The sequence below is a fragment of the Tachysurus fulvidraco genome, chromosome 23 (genome assembly GCF_022655615.1).
Source record: "Tachysurus fulvidraco isolate hzauxx_2018 chromosome 23, HZAU_PFXX_2.0, whole genome shotgun sequence".
Classification (NCBI taxonomy): Eukaryota; Metazoa; Chordata; class Actinopteri; order Siluriformes; family Bagridae; genus Tachysurus; species Tachysurus fulvidraco.
This window is the reverse complement of record NC_062540.1, coordinates 12,430,634-12,444,958: the sequence shown is the minus strand read 5'-3', so window position 1 is coordinate 12,444,958 and position 14,325 is coordinate 12,430,634. Positions and strand designations below refer to the sequence as shown.

Here is a 14,325-nt window from a genome sequence, read left to right as displayed (position 1 = left end):
AACCGTATAATGGAACGAACAGCTCGAATGTGATAAACCTCGCTCACAGGTGCACTGTGACAGGATAACGGATGTTTAATTGAGCCCTTATGACACATCAGTACATAGGAATATGATGAAATTCTTTAGGTAATGAAAATGACCCTCCTGCTGTCTTATAGCAATTTATCTTCAGGTGGGAATCTTGTTCTACCTGAAACTCCATCGACACTACAGGAATGAAATAAGTCAGTCAGATACAAAACTGGGCTAATGTGTGTAACGGTTTGCTCACTGCAGCATGATGCTATACGAGCACTTTTCATTAAAAGAGAAACAGTGGATAGCTTTGTGGAGTTCTTTTATTTAATCAGCAACATCATGTATTTCAGCATTCAAACCTTTTCATATTGATGCTGTGTAAAATATAACAACTCCTGTAACATTTGACTCAGCATCTTTCTATAAAGCCTATGCATTGCTCACTGGGATGAAGAAAAAAAAAAAGTATTTAAATCTCAATAATGATATTATTTCTTGCATATTTCATGCCAATTTGGTCCTGATACCAATTTTGCGATTGGTGCTTTTAACCCTACTAAGTAAACTAAACGAATAAACACAAACATCTATTTTGGCAGGAAGCAGAATATCAGACGCCACTTCAGATAGTACTTTTGTAGGGCCAGCTACAGTTTGTAAACATGGGATCTTTAATTAAACTACAACCATTAGGTAGAGTGCAGCAGGTGAATGTATGTGCGGCTATGAAGGGGTTTTTATGGAGTTTGCCACATCGCACAGCCGAACACAGTGCCAGGGATTGGGTCATGTTGTGGCAAAAAGTGTGAGCAATCCTTTCAGGAAAGAGACAATTTCATTTCCTCCCAGTTTGGACTCTCCATAAACACGGTCCACAAATGAGATTGGAACCTGCAGAATAAAAGAACATTTCTGCATTTACAAGAGCACATTGTGTACAAACAGCCAGAATGCAGAAAGAAAATATGGTTTGCCAAAGATGGTACGGAAGTGTCCTACAAAGACTACCAACGTCCTCAAATAACCTACAGAAATCACTGCACTAACCCCACTGAACACCTAGGCCTGTATTCATAAAGATTCTAAGAATTCTCTCAGAGAGACCCTAATTTAGCTTCAAAATTTCTAACGAGGAATCATAGGTCAAGAGTGATTCAGGACCGATCGCAGAGCAACTCTGAGCAAGAAAAATACAAAAAAAATTTATCTGAGAGAGGAGGTGAGGATGACCATGTTGTTAGGTATGACAATCTTTTGAAGACTGTGATTGGTTGTCCAATGAAAAAATATGGTCTATAATAAGCTTTATTATAATAAGTAATATCATAGTGCCTCTAAATATATATATTTCTGCGATGTGTCTGAGATGTTATCTCTAATATAATTGGTCCTAAAAATAATCCCTACACGATCTAATCTGCAGCATCTTATTTACATTTACATTTATGGCATTTAGCAGACACCCTTATCCAGAGTGACTTACAACTGAGCAACTGAGGGTTAAGGGCCTTGCTCAGGGGCCCAGCAGTGCCAGCTTGGTGGACCTGGGGTCCGAACCTATGACCATCCGATCAGTAGCCCAACACCTTATTAACTCACTATCATTAAATACTGTACACGATACATTTCTTCTTCCTCTTCACCTTTCAGACATTTTCTTCTCTGAAACAGAAACCACTTAAAGAAGCCTCTAAAAGTCCTCTTTCTACTCCTAAGACTTTTGGACCTTATGAGCTCTTTTGAAGGTTAAGAAGTTTAGTGAATAACTTTTATCTTTACTAGGATCTTCTCTTTGAGGGTAAACTCCCACATTTCTAAAAATTTTCTTAGAGTTTCATCACTAGGAGCAATACTTTGCACTAAGAACTTTTATGAATATGGGCCCTGAACTCCTGTGGCTGAGTGAGCACAGATCCCCACAGCCATGCTCAGAAATCTAGTGGAAAGCCTTTCAAGAAGAGTTGAGGTTATTGCGTTTGGAATGGGATTTTCATAAAGCACATGTAAGTATCACTGTAATGTCTCTACACAGTGTAAATAAAGTGTTTCTATGGTGACGTTTTCTTTGAGGATCTGTTTTTAACATTTTATAGAAGGAGTCTCCAGTGTAAGCAAATTAGAACTCTCAGAGCTAAATATGTAAACTTTGACATGTGAAAGTTTTCAAGATGTAGAATTTTGGCTGGCTGGCTGGCTTGTGAAAGAGAGCTTATAGCTACTATAATGTAAGAGAAAACAGGAACTAATTTGTTTCCCAAATGCTCTTAAGCCACATTAAATATGCCTAACAAGTTATCATGTGTGGCATTATTTAATAAACCAAAAATGTAATCCTTGATAAAATGTAGTAATTGATTGATGGGGACTAAAACACCATGGGATTTGCTCATATTGGAAAATATCAGTAACTAAAATTTCATTCAATTAAATTTCAACTTGTGGTTGATTATTTTTTTATAACACCATGTCCTGAAGTGTTTTATTCCATATTAAAGCTTAGATATTATAAAATAAAGCGGTCATAATTCTCTGCTATCAGTGAACAGTGCTATTTGTTGTCCTTTTCTCTCTAGTAATCTATATATTGAAATATCAGCAATGGTTTGGCATTTGGTCAGTAAGTAATAAAGGTGAACAACAGTTAAACTGACCTCTCCGACGGTGTAGCCTAGCTGTCGAGCACGAACGATCATCTCCATTTGGAAAACGTAGCCTTTAGACACACAGTGCTTCACCAGGTGCTCCAGTACAGCTTTCTTATACAGCCTGGGAAAATAAAAGCAACATGATAAAACAACAAACACGATGTCGTCGCTGTTCATGGAGCCATGAGTTATTCAAATGTAAACGCATCACAAGCAAACAGCATGATGGCTTGAAAAAAAAATCCTAATACCTAAAGCTCCCCGTCAGATCCGACGCGCCAGGTCTCAGCAGCACCTGTGTGATGAAATTCGCCCCTCGGCTATAGAGAGACAAAAGGAAGCACACAGTTTAGTGCACAAAAAAACAGAGAAATAATAAGTCAGCTTTTATTGTACTTCCATAGCACTTCTATGCAATCTTCTTAAAGCCTTTCCAAAAAGACTTATAACCAAAGATTTATCAACAGCTGCAGAGTATGATACTAAATACACACTGAATACAGACAAACTTTATTATTATAATAATATTTATTATTTAAAATTGATAATCAGCTCAGTTGTATTATGTATTTTGTATTATGTATTCAACAATACAAAACAATTGAAATAAATCAAAACAACAGGCAAATAGAGAACTTCCAAAACGATGCGCATATGTAACACAACAGGACGACAGGGAACATCCTATATTCTCGTTTCATTTAAACTCAAACATGCTTAAATATAAATCTAAAGAAAAATCGTAATAATAAATCCAAATAGGAGGCAGTTTGATTAAGGAGCAAGTCACCTAATGAGCTTACGGCGTAGGTCCCATCCGTACACACCTCCGTCTCCTCTATACCTCGTTCCGGACACTAAGTCATATCCACCTTCTTTCTGTTTTCTGCACACCGAACAGAAAAGGGTATTCAAAACAGACTACACAGTACAGTGTTCAAATGAAGTATAAAGTATAAACTGAGCATAGCTGGAGACTTACTCAATAAATTGTGGAATAAATTTTGGCTAGGGAAAAAAAAAAAACATTTGCAGAAATAAACACAAACATCTTTGTTATAATACAGTGAACCCAAATATTTTAACTAGCACACTTCAAATAGATCAGAAGAAAACCAGCCAGAAAAAAAGCAGAAAAAATGTCCTTACATGATGAGACAGATCAGCATCCATAATGATGATGAAGTTTCCAGTAGCATGCTTAATGCCATGAATGTATGCAGTCCCTGAGAATGCAATTAAAACCCCATTATAAAGTTTACACACTTATACATAATGATTTTGAAATCCAGTGCTACTAATAGGATGAAAACAAATTGTGCCCCGAGATATTTTTAGTTTTTACTAAAATGTGTGTGATGTGTTTTTCCATTCGTGAGCTAATTTTTTTCATTGGTGCTAATCCCCCCCACCCCCAGAATTTAGCAGTTTACAATGTTGTAGTCACACTGTTGATTCAGTGGGGCAAGTCATGGCCTAATGGTTAGAGAGTCTTTCTCGTAATCCTAAGGTTGTGGGTTCGAGTCTCGGGCCGGCCACGACTGAGGTGCCCTTGAGCAAGGCACCGAACCCCCCCCAACTCCCTGGGGGCCGCAGCATAAAAAAACTCTGTGTGTGTGCACTTTGGATGGGTCAAATGCAGAGAACGATTCTGAGTATGGGTCACCGTACTTAGCCGTATGTCACGTCACTTCACAATAATGCTTACTATGTTATTCTCTAACAAAAGGATGATAATTGTCATTTTTAAATTGTAATAACGTTATTTCCCACCAATGCCCATTTGAAGTACGGAGTAGGGACAATAAATGAAATAAATGAAATGAATAAATTAAATTACAGGTTTTAAGGCCGAGTTTCAGTGGATTTTATCAGATGTAGGGAGAAATTACATGTTGATCATTACAGATCTAAAGGTTCTAACTTGGAAAAAAGCAAAGAAAAGATCCCTCTCGACTCCTACTCTGGTTTATCAAATGAATATCAAATGATGCCTAATGCACATGACTACACACAATGCTGATGGTAAACAAAGTAGCACTCTTTAAGTTTAACCGAGTTATTATGCTGTACGAATTTAACTCTTTTCTTTAGACCAACAGAGACCTTTGGAATATTGTAAAGGATCTCAGCCATCCTGACAATGGACTCTTTTCTTTGTTGCGTTCAGGGAAATGCTTCTGCTCCTTGAAAGCAAACACATAGAGAATGAGGAGAAGCTTCTTCCCGCAGACCATTCAAAATTTGAACCAGGAAACACCCAGGATCTAGTACTGGACCTCTCCCTCCATCTTCACTTTTTTCAGCACAACCTTATTTTTGCACTATGACACTTTCACTCTGGACTTGCACAGCACATTGGCACTTTATACTCACCATACGGCACATGGACACTTTAAGGATAATCACTAAAACCATACGCGTTTATGTATTTACATATACTTTTCACATTTTATATAGTTTTTATATAGTTTTTACTTTTTCCTTTATCTACCTCCTTTGGTTTTATTTCTATCCTTAATTCAATTCATTTTACAGACATTAAAAAAAAAAGCATTTCACTGCATGTCGTACTCTGTATGCATGTGTATGTGACAAATAACATTTGATTTGATTTGAAATACATGGAGGTTGATAATGCCATCATTCTGAGCTTCTCACTTCCAATACAGGTTGAATGGAGAACTAGTGTCAACATCTGTCAACATTAGCACGTGCGCTTTATGTTCACTCACCTAAACCTAATTTCTGTTCTCTTGGTCTCAGGACCTGGAAAATAAAAAATCAAATAAGAAAGGAAAAGTTATTTGTTTGCACCGTCTTGTAATTATATATCAGTGTATAACACGATACTACAGAAATATTTGTACTTTTCCTCACAATTTTATCCTTTCCGTAGATTTTCTGTAGCTGCTCAGCAATCTCTAGTGTCCCATCAGGGCTTCCGTCGTCGATCACAATAATCTCGTAGTTGTAGCCGCTGCAACATTACAACACGTTCATGCTAAAAAATGACTTGTAAAGCTAACACACACACTACGTTCAAAACAGAATATGTTTTCCAGCTTATCTTATGTTATGCTACGCGGCTTATATTAGCTTATATTGTTTACCAACAGCTCAGTGACAGCTCATCATTAAATATACGCTGAATCCCAAATGGCTCCCCAAAGTCTACATATCCGCACTTATTAGGGTGTGAAATATATAAACACACACCCTATGTAGTGCCCTATATGTTCACTTACTGAGCAATTTGGGATTGAACCAAAAAATAGCAGGTTAAACCAAGTAGCTCAGGCGCTTCGACAAACGCAATAATTAGTTCACCTTTCGCCAAAATATTTCACCAGCAGCCACACGATGAGGGGTAAATTTTCCCGTTCGTTGTATGTCGGCAACAGGACTGAATATTTGTCAGCCTCTGACAGGGACTTTTTATTGCTCTTGCGACCCGCCATGTTGGATAACTATAACTACTGAATGTTTCCGTCACATATAGTCATCCGGTGTAACCTACTGAGATTCATTGGTTCCGAGAAAGAAAGTGTGTTTGTTGGACATCAAGTTTCAAAACTATGGAAATTATTTTGGAGCTTTGCAGCTACAAGATTCTCCACAATTCAGGGAAACCTTTACACTAGACACTTTACTTTACACACACTTTTGAAGTGTGGCTGTGGGAATTTGGCAATTACAAGAGCATTAGTGAAGTTTGGCAGTGGAAAGTGAAGACAGTGCTCAGTTAGCCTTCCATTTTCTCCCAAAGATGTTTAATGGGCTGTAGTCAGATTTGTGGAGGCCACTCAAGTTCTTCCACACTAACCTTGGGGGAAAATGTGTTTGTAACTGGTTTGGACACTCTAGTAAAATGAAATCTTAATTATATTTTATAAGGATTTGCAGACACACTTTTCCTAATTGTCAGTTGGTTTTACCATCAGATTTTCCCCATAGCATCACCTACTGACTTATAAAACCTTTTCTAATCACTAGTGCAAAAGCTTTATTAATAATTCAATTCACTATTTCATGCTTTAGATACAGATTAAAATCAATCCTATAAGTCATTCTGGATAGGTGTGCCTGATAAAATCATGTAAATGTAGGTTAAATGTGATTAATACATTTTTATCAGTTACAGAATACAGACTTTATAAAGAAATCTTTGTATTACTCATATATATCAGGTACTCTGTCTATCCACGTCTGACATGAGGAGAACACTATGTAGAGTTAACCCACAGAAGGCTGCTGGACCAGAAAACAGTCCAGGCAGGGTGCTCAGGAAATGTGCAGAACAGCTAGCGAATGTCTTCATTCATTGTCCCCGTGCCAAACAAGTCTACAGTGTCCTGCCTCAATGACTATTGTCCCATCGCACTCACACCCATTGTAATGAAGTGCTTCTGGAGGCTTGTCATGAGGAACATCACCCACCCAGAATAAGACATTTATTCTGAATGCTGTTCTAAGACTTTAGTTCAGCATTCAATACAATCATTCCCCAGCACCTGTTTGAGAAGCTGAGCCTGCTGGCAACACCACACTGAGCACTTGAGCCTCTCAGGGGGTTCAGCCCACTACTGTTCACCATGCTGACTCACAACTCTGCAGCAATGCACAGATCAAACCATATCATCAAGTTCGCTGATGACATGACTGTGTTGGGTCTCATCAGCAAGAATGACGAGTCAGCATACAGAGAGGAGGTGCAACAGCTAACTGCCTGGTGTAGAGCCAATAACCTGTCTCTAAATATTGAAACTAAAGAGATGGTTGTTGATTTCAGGAGAACACAGAGCGACTACTCTCCGCTGATCGATGGATCCTCTGTGGAGATTGTCAAAAGCACAAAATTCCTTGGTGTTCTTCTGGCGGAGTGAGGACAGCTGAGAAGTCATTGGAGTCTCTCTCTTCACTCTATCACGGACATTTACAACACACGCTGCCCGCACACACCCCTCACACACACTCTTCACCCTCCTGCCATCTGGAAAAAGGTACCAAAGCATTTGGGCCCTCATGACCAGACTGTGTAATAGTTTCTTTCCCCAAGCCATCAAACTCCTTAACTAAACTGAAACGTGGCGAATACAATATTGTTAATGAGTATTAACAGTATTTTTAACCTGGTTGTAAATTGTTCTATTTATGTTTCTTACTACTGTATGTGAATAGTTCTGTGATTTCTGGAGCTCGCTCCCAAGAATTTCACTCTCTATGGCACATGTGCCGTGGTGATGTGACAATAAAGGTGACTTGACTTGACTTATTACTGTCACATTTCTGTCAATTGCTGTTTTTTCAGAGTTCATTACAATACTTTATATAAATGCTGCTATTCCAGTAAGTGTTCATTCCAGTATTTTTGCACATGTACTATAGAATATACAGTATGTATTTTGGTCAGTGCCGAATTTGTGTAGTCATTTTTTGTATCGTTGGTCTTTTGTCTTGCACTGTTTGCACCAGGTTGTACAGATGCCCTTTATGTGGCTAGGACTTACTTAAGTCCTAAGCTCTGTGTTGCTCTCTGTAGCTCTGTCTTTGTTCTATGTAACACCATGGTCCTGGAGAAAGTTGTCACGTTTCACTACGTACTGCGTCAGTTATATATGGTTGAAATGAAAATAAAATCTTCTTGACTTCTTGACTTAACTTGATATATATTTTCAGGGTTGTAGAAATAGTTTTATTAATTAAAATATAGTTTCGTTTAATACACACAGTGTTGTACTTACGCTAACCCCCCCCCCCCCCCACACACACACACACACACAGACACACACACACATATGATACTCACACTCTAAGGGTAGGGTAAATTTCAAATAGAAAAACAACTATTTAAACAGTAATGTAGCAGTCGAACGAATATACATAGTGTAAATTTTAGACTTTTTAGACACCATCAAGTAAAATAGGCCTTATGCAGATCATTAAGACATCACAGATTTATCACAGCCTTGTTTCATGATTATTTCATAAAAAAACTGTTTGGTTTACAAATTATTTTGAGGCAGTTAAAATAGAGTACACAAACAGGTCTTAGTATTAATATGCCTTCAACAACATTTCAGTAATAAAAAAACACACAAACACACACACACAATGTAGTGCATAAATACAACAAAGTAAACCACAGTATTGATAAAATAATAGCCAAAACATTCTCAGTGCGAAATTGGCATTTCTGTAAATTTCCCATATGACAAAAATGGCATTTGCTCCTTGTAGCACATAATGAGTCCTGCTCAAGATTTTGTTTGTCTTGTGATCTATGGCACTGGTTATGTCCAGATGATTAGTGAAAGATAATATATTAAAATAAAACATTATGTGGCCTGAAAGAATGATAAAAGGGTATGATGAAAATCTCATAGCATCATACTCTTAAAAATAAAATAAAATAAAATAAAATAAAATAGTCAGTCTAAAGGCTCATGCATTGAAGAAGTTCCTGAGCCAACAAACAGGTTTATAAATATGATAAAAAATAAATCAGATCCATTTGAATATGACATCCTGAAGTGGTTCTATAATATCTGGCGTTGTTCTCTGATGGAACTTCTAAGATATAGTTCTTATGCTTGGATCAAGGCTGGTATCCATAGTATGGATCTTCTGAAAAATTAAACAGTAATGAAGAATAGTATTATTTACAAGAGGACATAAACAGATGATGCACAATGTCCATAGAAGGAAGGAAATCTATATGTACCTGCAGCTGGAGGGCCCCCTGGATGACAGCCGCTGCTGTCACACACACCAGGGGGGCCAATCTCACCTGGCTGTCCTACAGCCCCGGGAATGCCAGGAATACCCGATTTACCATCCTCACCTCGAGGGCCTGGTGTCCCCATCTTGCTTTCTCCTGGAGGTCCTGGTGAAACCCAAACCAAAAACAATGTTTATAATAATATATTTTCACACGCACTCAATGGTCAGACAATTACAGATATTCTATATTCTATAAGGCCCTGTGGTGAACAGATTAAATATAAAATAATATGATAAAAAAACAAACTAAACTCTCTTTAATAAAGGTTTCCCTGAAGCTTATAGATTTCAGGACCAGTGCCATTTGATAAATAAAAAAACTAGCCAGATCCATGCATCCATCCATTTTTTTTTAAATATACTGTAAATTTAGTCACAGAATCACTAAGTAAAACCTTTTGAGTTGAGTTTGACCTACTAATGTTTGACACATTTTCAGTATGGTATTATATTTTCAATTGTCAATTTTTCAATTCTATAATATCAATGCAATGCTCATTTAAATAGACCAACATTGAAGTTCTGCTAATAGATGAGTGAAACCCATCATTGTAATTTGATTCATAAAGCCTGTGAGACTGAATTAGCTTTTTTCATGTTCATTTAAACAAACTAATCCTCTAACTATTTGTAGCCTAATTTTGACTGGCTGTGATATCATATTGGTTTCTTTCTACCTGCACATTGTTTTTTATGTGATGGCAATGAAAATCTACTTGACTGATCTTAAAAAAACAGATGTTAAACACACAAAACATTAACTTTTTTTGACACTATTTGATAGTATTATCTCTAACGGTTGAATAGTTTACGAATAAGATTTGATTGATTTCAGTATCACCATCAACTGTACTGGGACATTAAGCTTGAAGCAAAGTTCTAACACTATACACATGCTAAAATTCATCTCATAATGATTTATGAGGACGGTCCATTTATGAGGAGGACAGTCTCTGTTCTTTTTTCTTGATAAAAAAGTGATAAAGTTATCTAGAATTTAAAAAAAAATGGCTGTTTAATGTTCATACAACAACAATGGTTTAAAGCTCCAACACATGTCTTTAGAATATCAAAAATATTAAAAATATCTAAATATTAGTAACTTCTAAGTTTTATTTTTAATTAATTTAATTTTAAATAGAGCATTTATTTATAAAAAATAACATTCTGATTTAGAACTTTTAAAATTTTGAATGTTCGATGAATTAAGTCTTTGTGTTTGTTTCTTATTTTGATGTATTTATTTTTAGATGAATTACACTGGTATTGGTGTAGAACATGTTGTAACAAGACAACCCTACTTGAGAATGAGAGGTCTGATTTTGATACCTGGAAAACCTTTTATTCCCAGTGGTCCCTGGACATTAGAGCCTGGATCTCCCTTATCGCCACGTAAACCCCCACGTCCTACAAAAGAAATAAAAAGTCAGTGTTGTAATTGGACTATTTCATTTACATTTTACTCAGAATGCCAACCCTACAGAGTCTATTGAAGTCTTACCCTGCTCACCAGGATACCCTGGTCTGCCTGTTTCTCCTCTGTTTCCTTGTCGCCCTGGAGGACCTCTTGGCCCTGGGGGTCCTTTACCACCTGGGATTCCAGGCTCTCCTGGAGGTCCAACAGGCTCCTCAACAGGCACCGGATTATGACGAATCTCATGCAGAAATGAATCTAACTTATGCACTTCGTCTATGGTACATTAACATAAAGTGTGAATAAGTGGATGCAAAAAGCTACATCCACAAAAATAACAAAATAAAAATTGTTTCTTAATTGTTTCTTCATGATCATATTTGAAATAGAAATGGGTCAAAGAATAACTCTAGGAAAAAAAACCTACCATGCACTAGTTTTTCACAGGCCTGAGTGACAAGGTCGTAGATGATGGCAAGAGACTGTGGCTCTCCCTATTAAACAAAGCACAGACTCACAGTACCACTGAAGATCTCTTTCATGAAAGTGAATGGTGAACATACAAGGAGAAATACTGTGCATTTAACTTACCTTCTCTCCTCTCTCACCTTTAATTCCAGGAAGCCCCTAAGAATAAAAACAAAAAGACATAAACTTTGCCATTGTATTTCAATCTAAAGAACTAAGGCTCCTAATTAAATCAAACACAAAGGATTGGTAATATTCACACTACAACTATCCATCCATTCACTGATCCATCAAACAGGTCCATCATACATTCTACACAGGTTCATGGACAGCCACAGAGCCCATCCCTGGGTACTCAGGGCACACCCTTTAAAGGGTTGCCAGTTCATCCCAGGGCACAACTGCACACATACTCACACACCCTTTCACACACTGCAGACAATTTAGACACAGAGGAAATCCCTGAAACACGTATGGAGAACATGCACACTCATGAGAACATTCAGGGCAGATGCAGGTTTCGAGGCAAGTCAATATTATAATTCATTTAGAAACTTTTTAACAAGCAGTGAAGCTCATAAACCAATTTTATGCTGCAGAATTTCAGCAGGCTTTTAAGAGTATCGATGATAACTTGGCTAATTTCTGTAACAAACTGTCTGATAAAACCTGTTCATCAGGTCGAATTACATGATGAAGATCTATCCTCTAACAATAGATCAGTGTTTAAAGAGAATGACTGTACTGTGTGATGTTGTGCTTACCATCACCTCTACAGTATTTGTAACTGTCCCGTGAGTTTTGCATTATCTTATGCCCTCCTCCTATTGGTGGTTTTTCTTTCTTTCTTTTTCTATACTAAATTTCTTCTAATTAATGTATAGTACCCCATCATGGTAGTAGTTACTGCAAAAAATGACATGTTAAGTAGGTGAAAATACTAATTCCTAGTATAAGACTACAATAAACCAAATATAAGATTCTTTAGCATACTTCTAATCATTTATTTTACACATTTTCTTGTTTTTATTGCTAGTTAATTTATAATCTTTCTAGAAACAAATGCTTAAAATGAGCAACATCGTCTACCGATTTTCCAATATACCAATTATAATTTTAGGCTTGAAATTAGTAAAAACAAACAAACAAATAAATAGACCGAGCAGTAGTCATCACCTTTTGTGGGGAGCCAAATTTATTTGTCACGACACACTCTTCGGTTATGGTTAATTGCTTGTATGAAAATGGACACTTAAAGAAATTGCAGTTTTTTGACAAATACTTTCTTCTTTTTTACCTAGCCTAAATGTTCTAATTCAATTGTGCCAGTTATGTATGTTGTTTTACTTATAAAAAAGCTTTCGTTCTTCTATTTATCCCTTTATCTCTGTGCCAATATTATTGTGGAAAGGTGTGAATTGGTTGTCAGCTCACACCCTTCCTCTTTCCCATTTCTTTTTTCCTGCTCACCAGCAACTAAACACAGAGTTACAATACTTTACATACAGAAACCCAACTGTAGCCTGACTAATCTTATAACAGGTGTCTGTTACAGCAATAACTTATTTCATTCATGGAATGCCATTGTACTGTTTACTGTATTATTAAAATAGGAATTACTAAATCAAGTTGAGATTTATACTTGCTGTCATTCAATATAATATATCAATATCTCATGCATGCAGTACGTATTAAGAAAATGGTATGATGATGAATAATAATTTCAAATCTTAAGTGGATATGTGCACTTACTGATGGCCCTACTGGTCCCAGCAGCCCTCTTTCTCCGACAGGCCCTGGGTGGCCTGGTATACCTTGAAAGCCCTGCAAGAACAAAACAGAAAGCAGTGCAGCTGAAGGATGAAGGAAATCTATGCCAGTATGTGTGTTTGAATGCAGTCAGTGTGGTTTTGCTATCTTACCCTTGGCCCTGCAGCTCCTGGGGGTCCCATGTTACCCTCAACACCTCTGGCTCCCTAGTGAGGACAATAGAGAGCATTAGAGGTATTAAAGGTATAAAGCAGAATGAGGAAGCTATATGTAGCATGTGGGATTGTGACTAGAAGTGGCTCTGCATTGTGCAGTAACAAGTTTGGTGTCCAAACCAAACATAACTGGGCCATAACTGACACACCTGTACTTGTTTCTTATAGCTATTTATGTCCTCTCTTACCTCCTGGATTAATTCGACAGCTGTATTATCTAGCTAGCTATAAAAAATACAGCCTTGTAATCTTGTTCTTGATGCTGTATTTTAGCTAGTTTTGTTTTCCAGCCTTTGAAACAAATACTAAACCTACACCAGAGTGCAAAAAATGAAGAGGGCTTGAATCTCTCACACACTCAATAGTGTAACACAAAAATACAGACAAACACGTCCTCTAGGCGGCTATCATTCTTTTTTCATGCAAAATTTCTGAGAACACTGATCCATGATGGATTTGGATATTTAAATTGGCCTATGATGTATATGTATAAAGTTTTCACCACTTTCTGACCCAACATGCAGTGCTGACTGTGATGTATTACTCTATAATTTTATGGTGATTCAAAGCAACTCAGGAACATCATATTACAAAGACATGCCTTAGGTCCAGGGGGTCCCTCTTCACCTTTGGGGCCAGGTGGTCCTGGCAATCCCTTTAATAAAGACAGTGACAAAGGTTGAATCCAAAGCATCGTGTATTACTACAACAGATTATTTTCTAATAAAATAAAGGATGATATAGGCTCACCTGGCTCCCAGGCCTTCCCATTTCACCTTTCTCTCCACGAATTCCTGGAGGCCCCTAGAGAAACAGTCATACCAAAGGACAGGTTTATGTAGTCTGTATTGCTTCTAAAACATCTTCTTAAGGGATAAAATATGACCATACTATTTTTCCCATGACTGATATACCACGAGGGCCCAAGGACCCTAAAGGACCTAATCCACCCTCTAGTCCAGCCTTCCCTGGGGGCCCCATTTCACCCTTTGGAGAAAGCAGAAAATAG

At 37.3% G+C, this 14,325-nt stretch overlaps 2 protein-coding genes across 2 annotated transcripts in view; both read right to left on the bottom strand.

Moving 5' to 3' along the window:
• Positions 1–323: 323 nt before the first annotated feature.
• On the bottom strand, positions 324–6,162 carry dpm1 (dolichyl-phosphate mannosyltransferase subunit 1, catalytic). Its single transcript, XM_027170414.2, has 9 exons — positions 5,997–6,162; positions 5,547–5,646; positions 5,402–5,435; positions 3,816–3,892; positions 3,649–3,674; positions 3,457–3,552; positions 2,918–2,986; positions 2,673–2,787; positions 324–912 (listed from the first exon to the last, which is right to left on the bottom strand). The coding sequence occupies exons 1-9, from the start codon at positions 6,125–6,127 to the stop codon at positions 808–810; spliced, it is 753 nt and encodes a 250-aa protein (XP_027026215.1). The 5' UTR covers positions 6,128–6,162; the 3' UTR covers positions 324–807.
• Positions 6,163–8,427: 2,265 nt separating this feature from the next.
• Positions 8,428–14,325, bottom strand: part of LOC113658288 (collagen alpha-1(XX) chain) — a 41,240-nt gene continuing 35,342 nt past the window's right edge. Inside the window, exons 41-51 of the mRNA XM_047807363.1 lie at positions 14,208–14,303; positions 14,067–14,120; positions 13,918–13,971; positions 13,254–13,307; positions 13,084–13,155; positions 11,455–11,490; positions 11,291–11,357; positions 10,951–11,139; positions 10,779–10,856; positions 9,391–9,552; positions 8,428–9,293 (exon numbers count right to left, since the gene is read on the bottom strand). Coding sequence (XP_047663319.1) covers positions 9,265–9,293; positions 9,391–9,552; positions 10,779–10,856; positions 10,951–11,139; positions 11,291–11,357; positions 11,455–11,490; positions 13,084–13,155; positions 13,254–13,307; positions 13,918–13,971; positions 14,067–14,120; positions 14,208–14,303 — 891 coding nt within the window. The 3' untranslated portion in view covers positions 8,428–9,264. The remainder of the gene's footprint in view (positions 9,294–9,390; positions 9,553–10,778; positions 10,857–10,950; positions 11,140–11,290; positions 11,358–11,454; positions 11,491–13,083; positions 13,156–13,253; positions 13,308–13,917; positions 13,972–14,066; positions 14,121–14,207; positions 14,304–14,325) is intronic.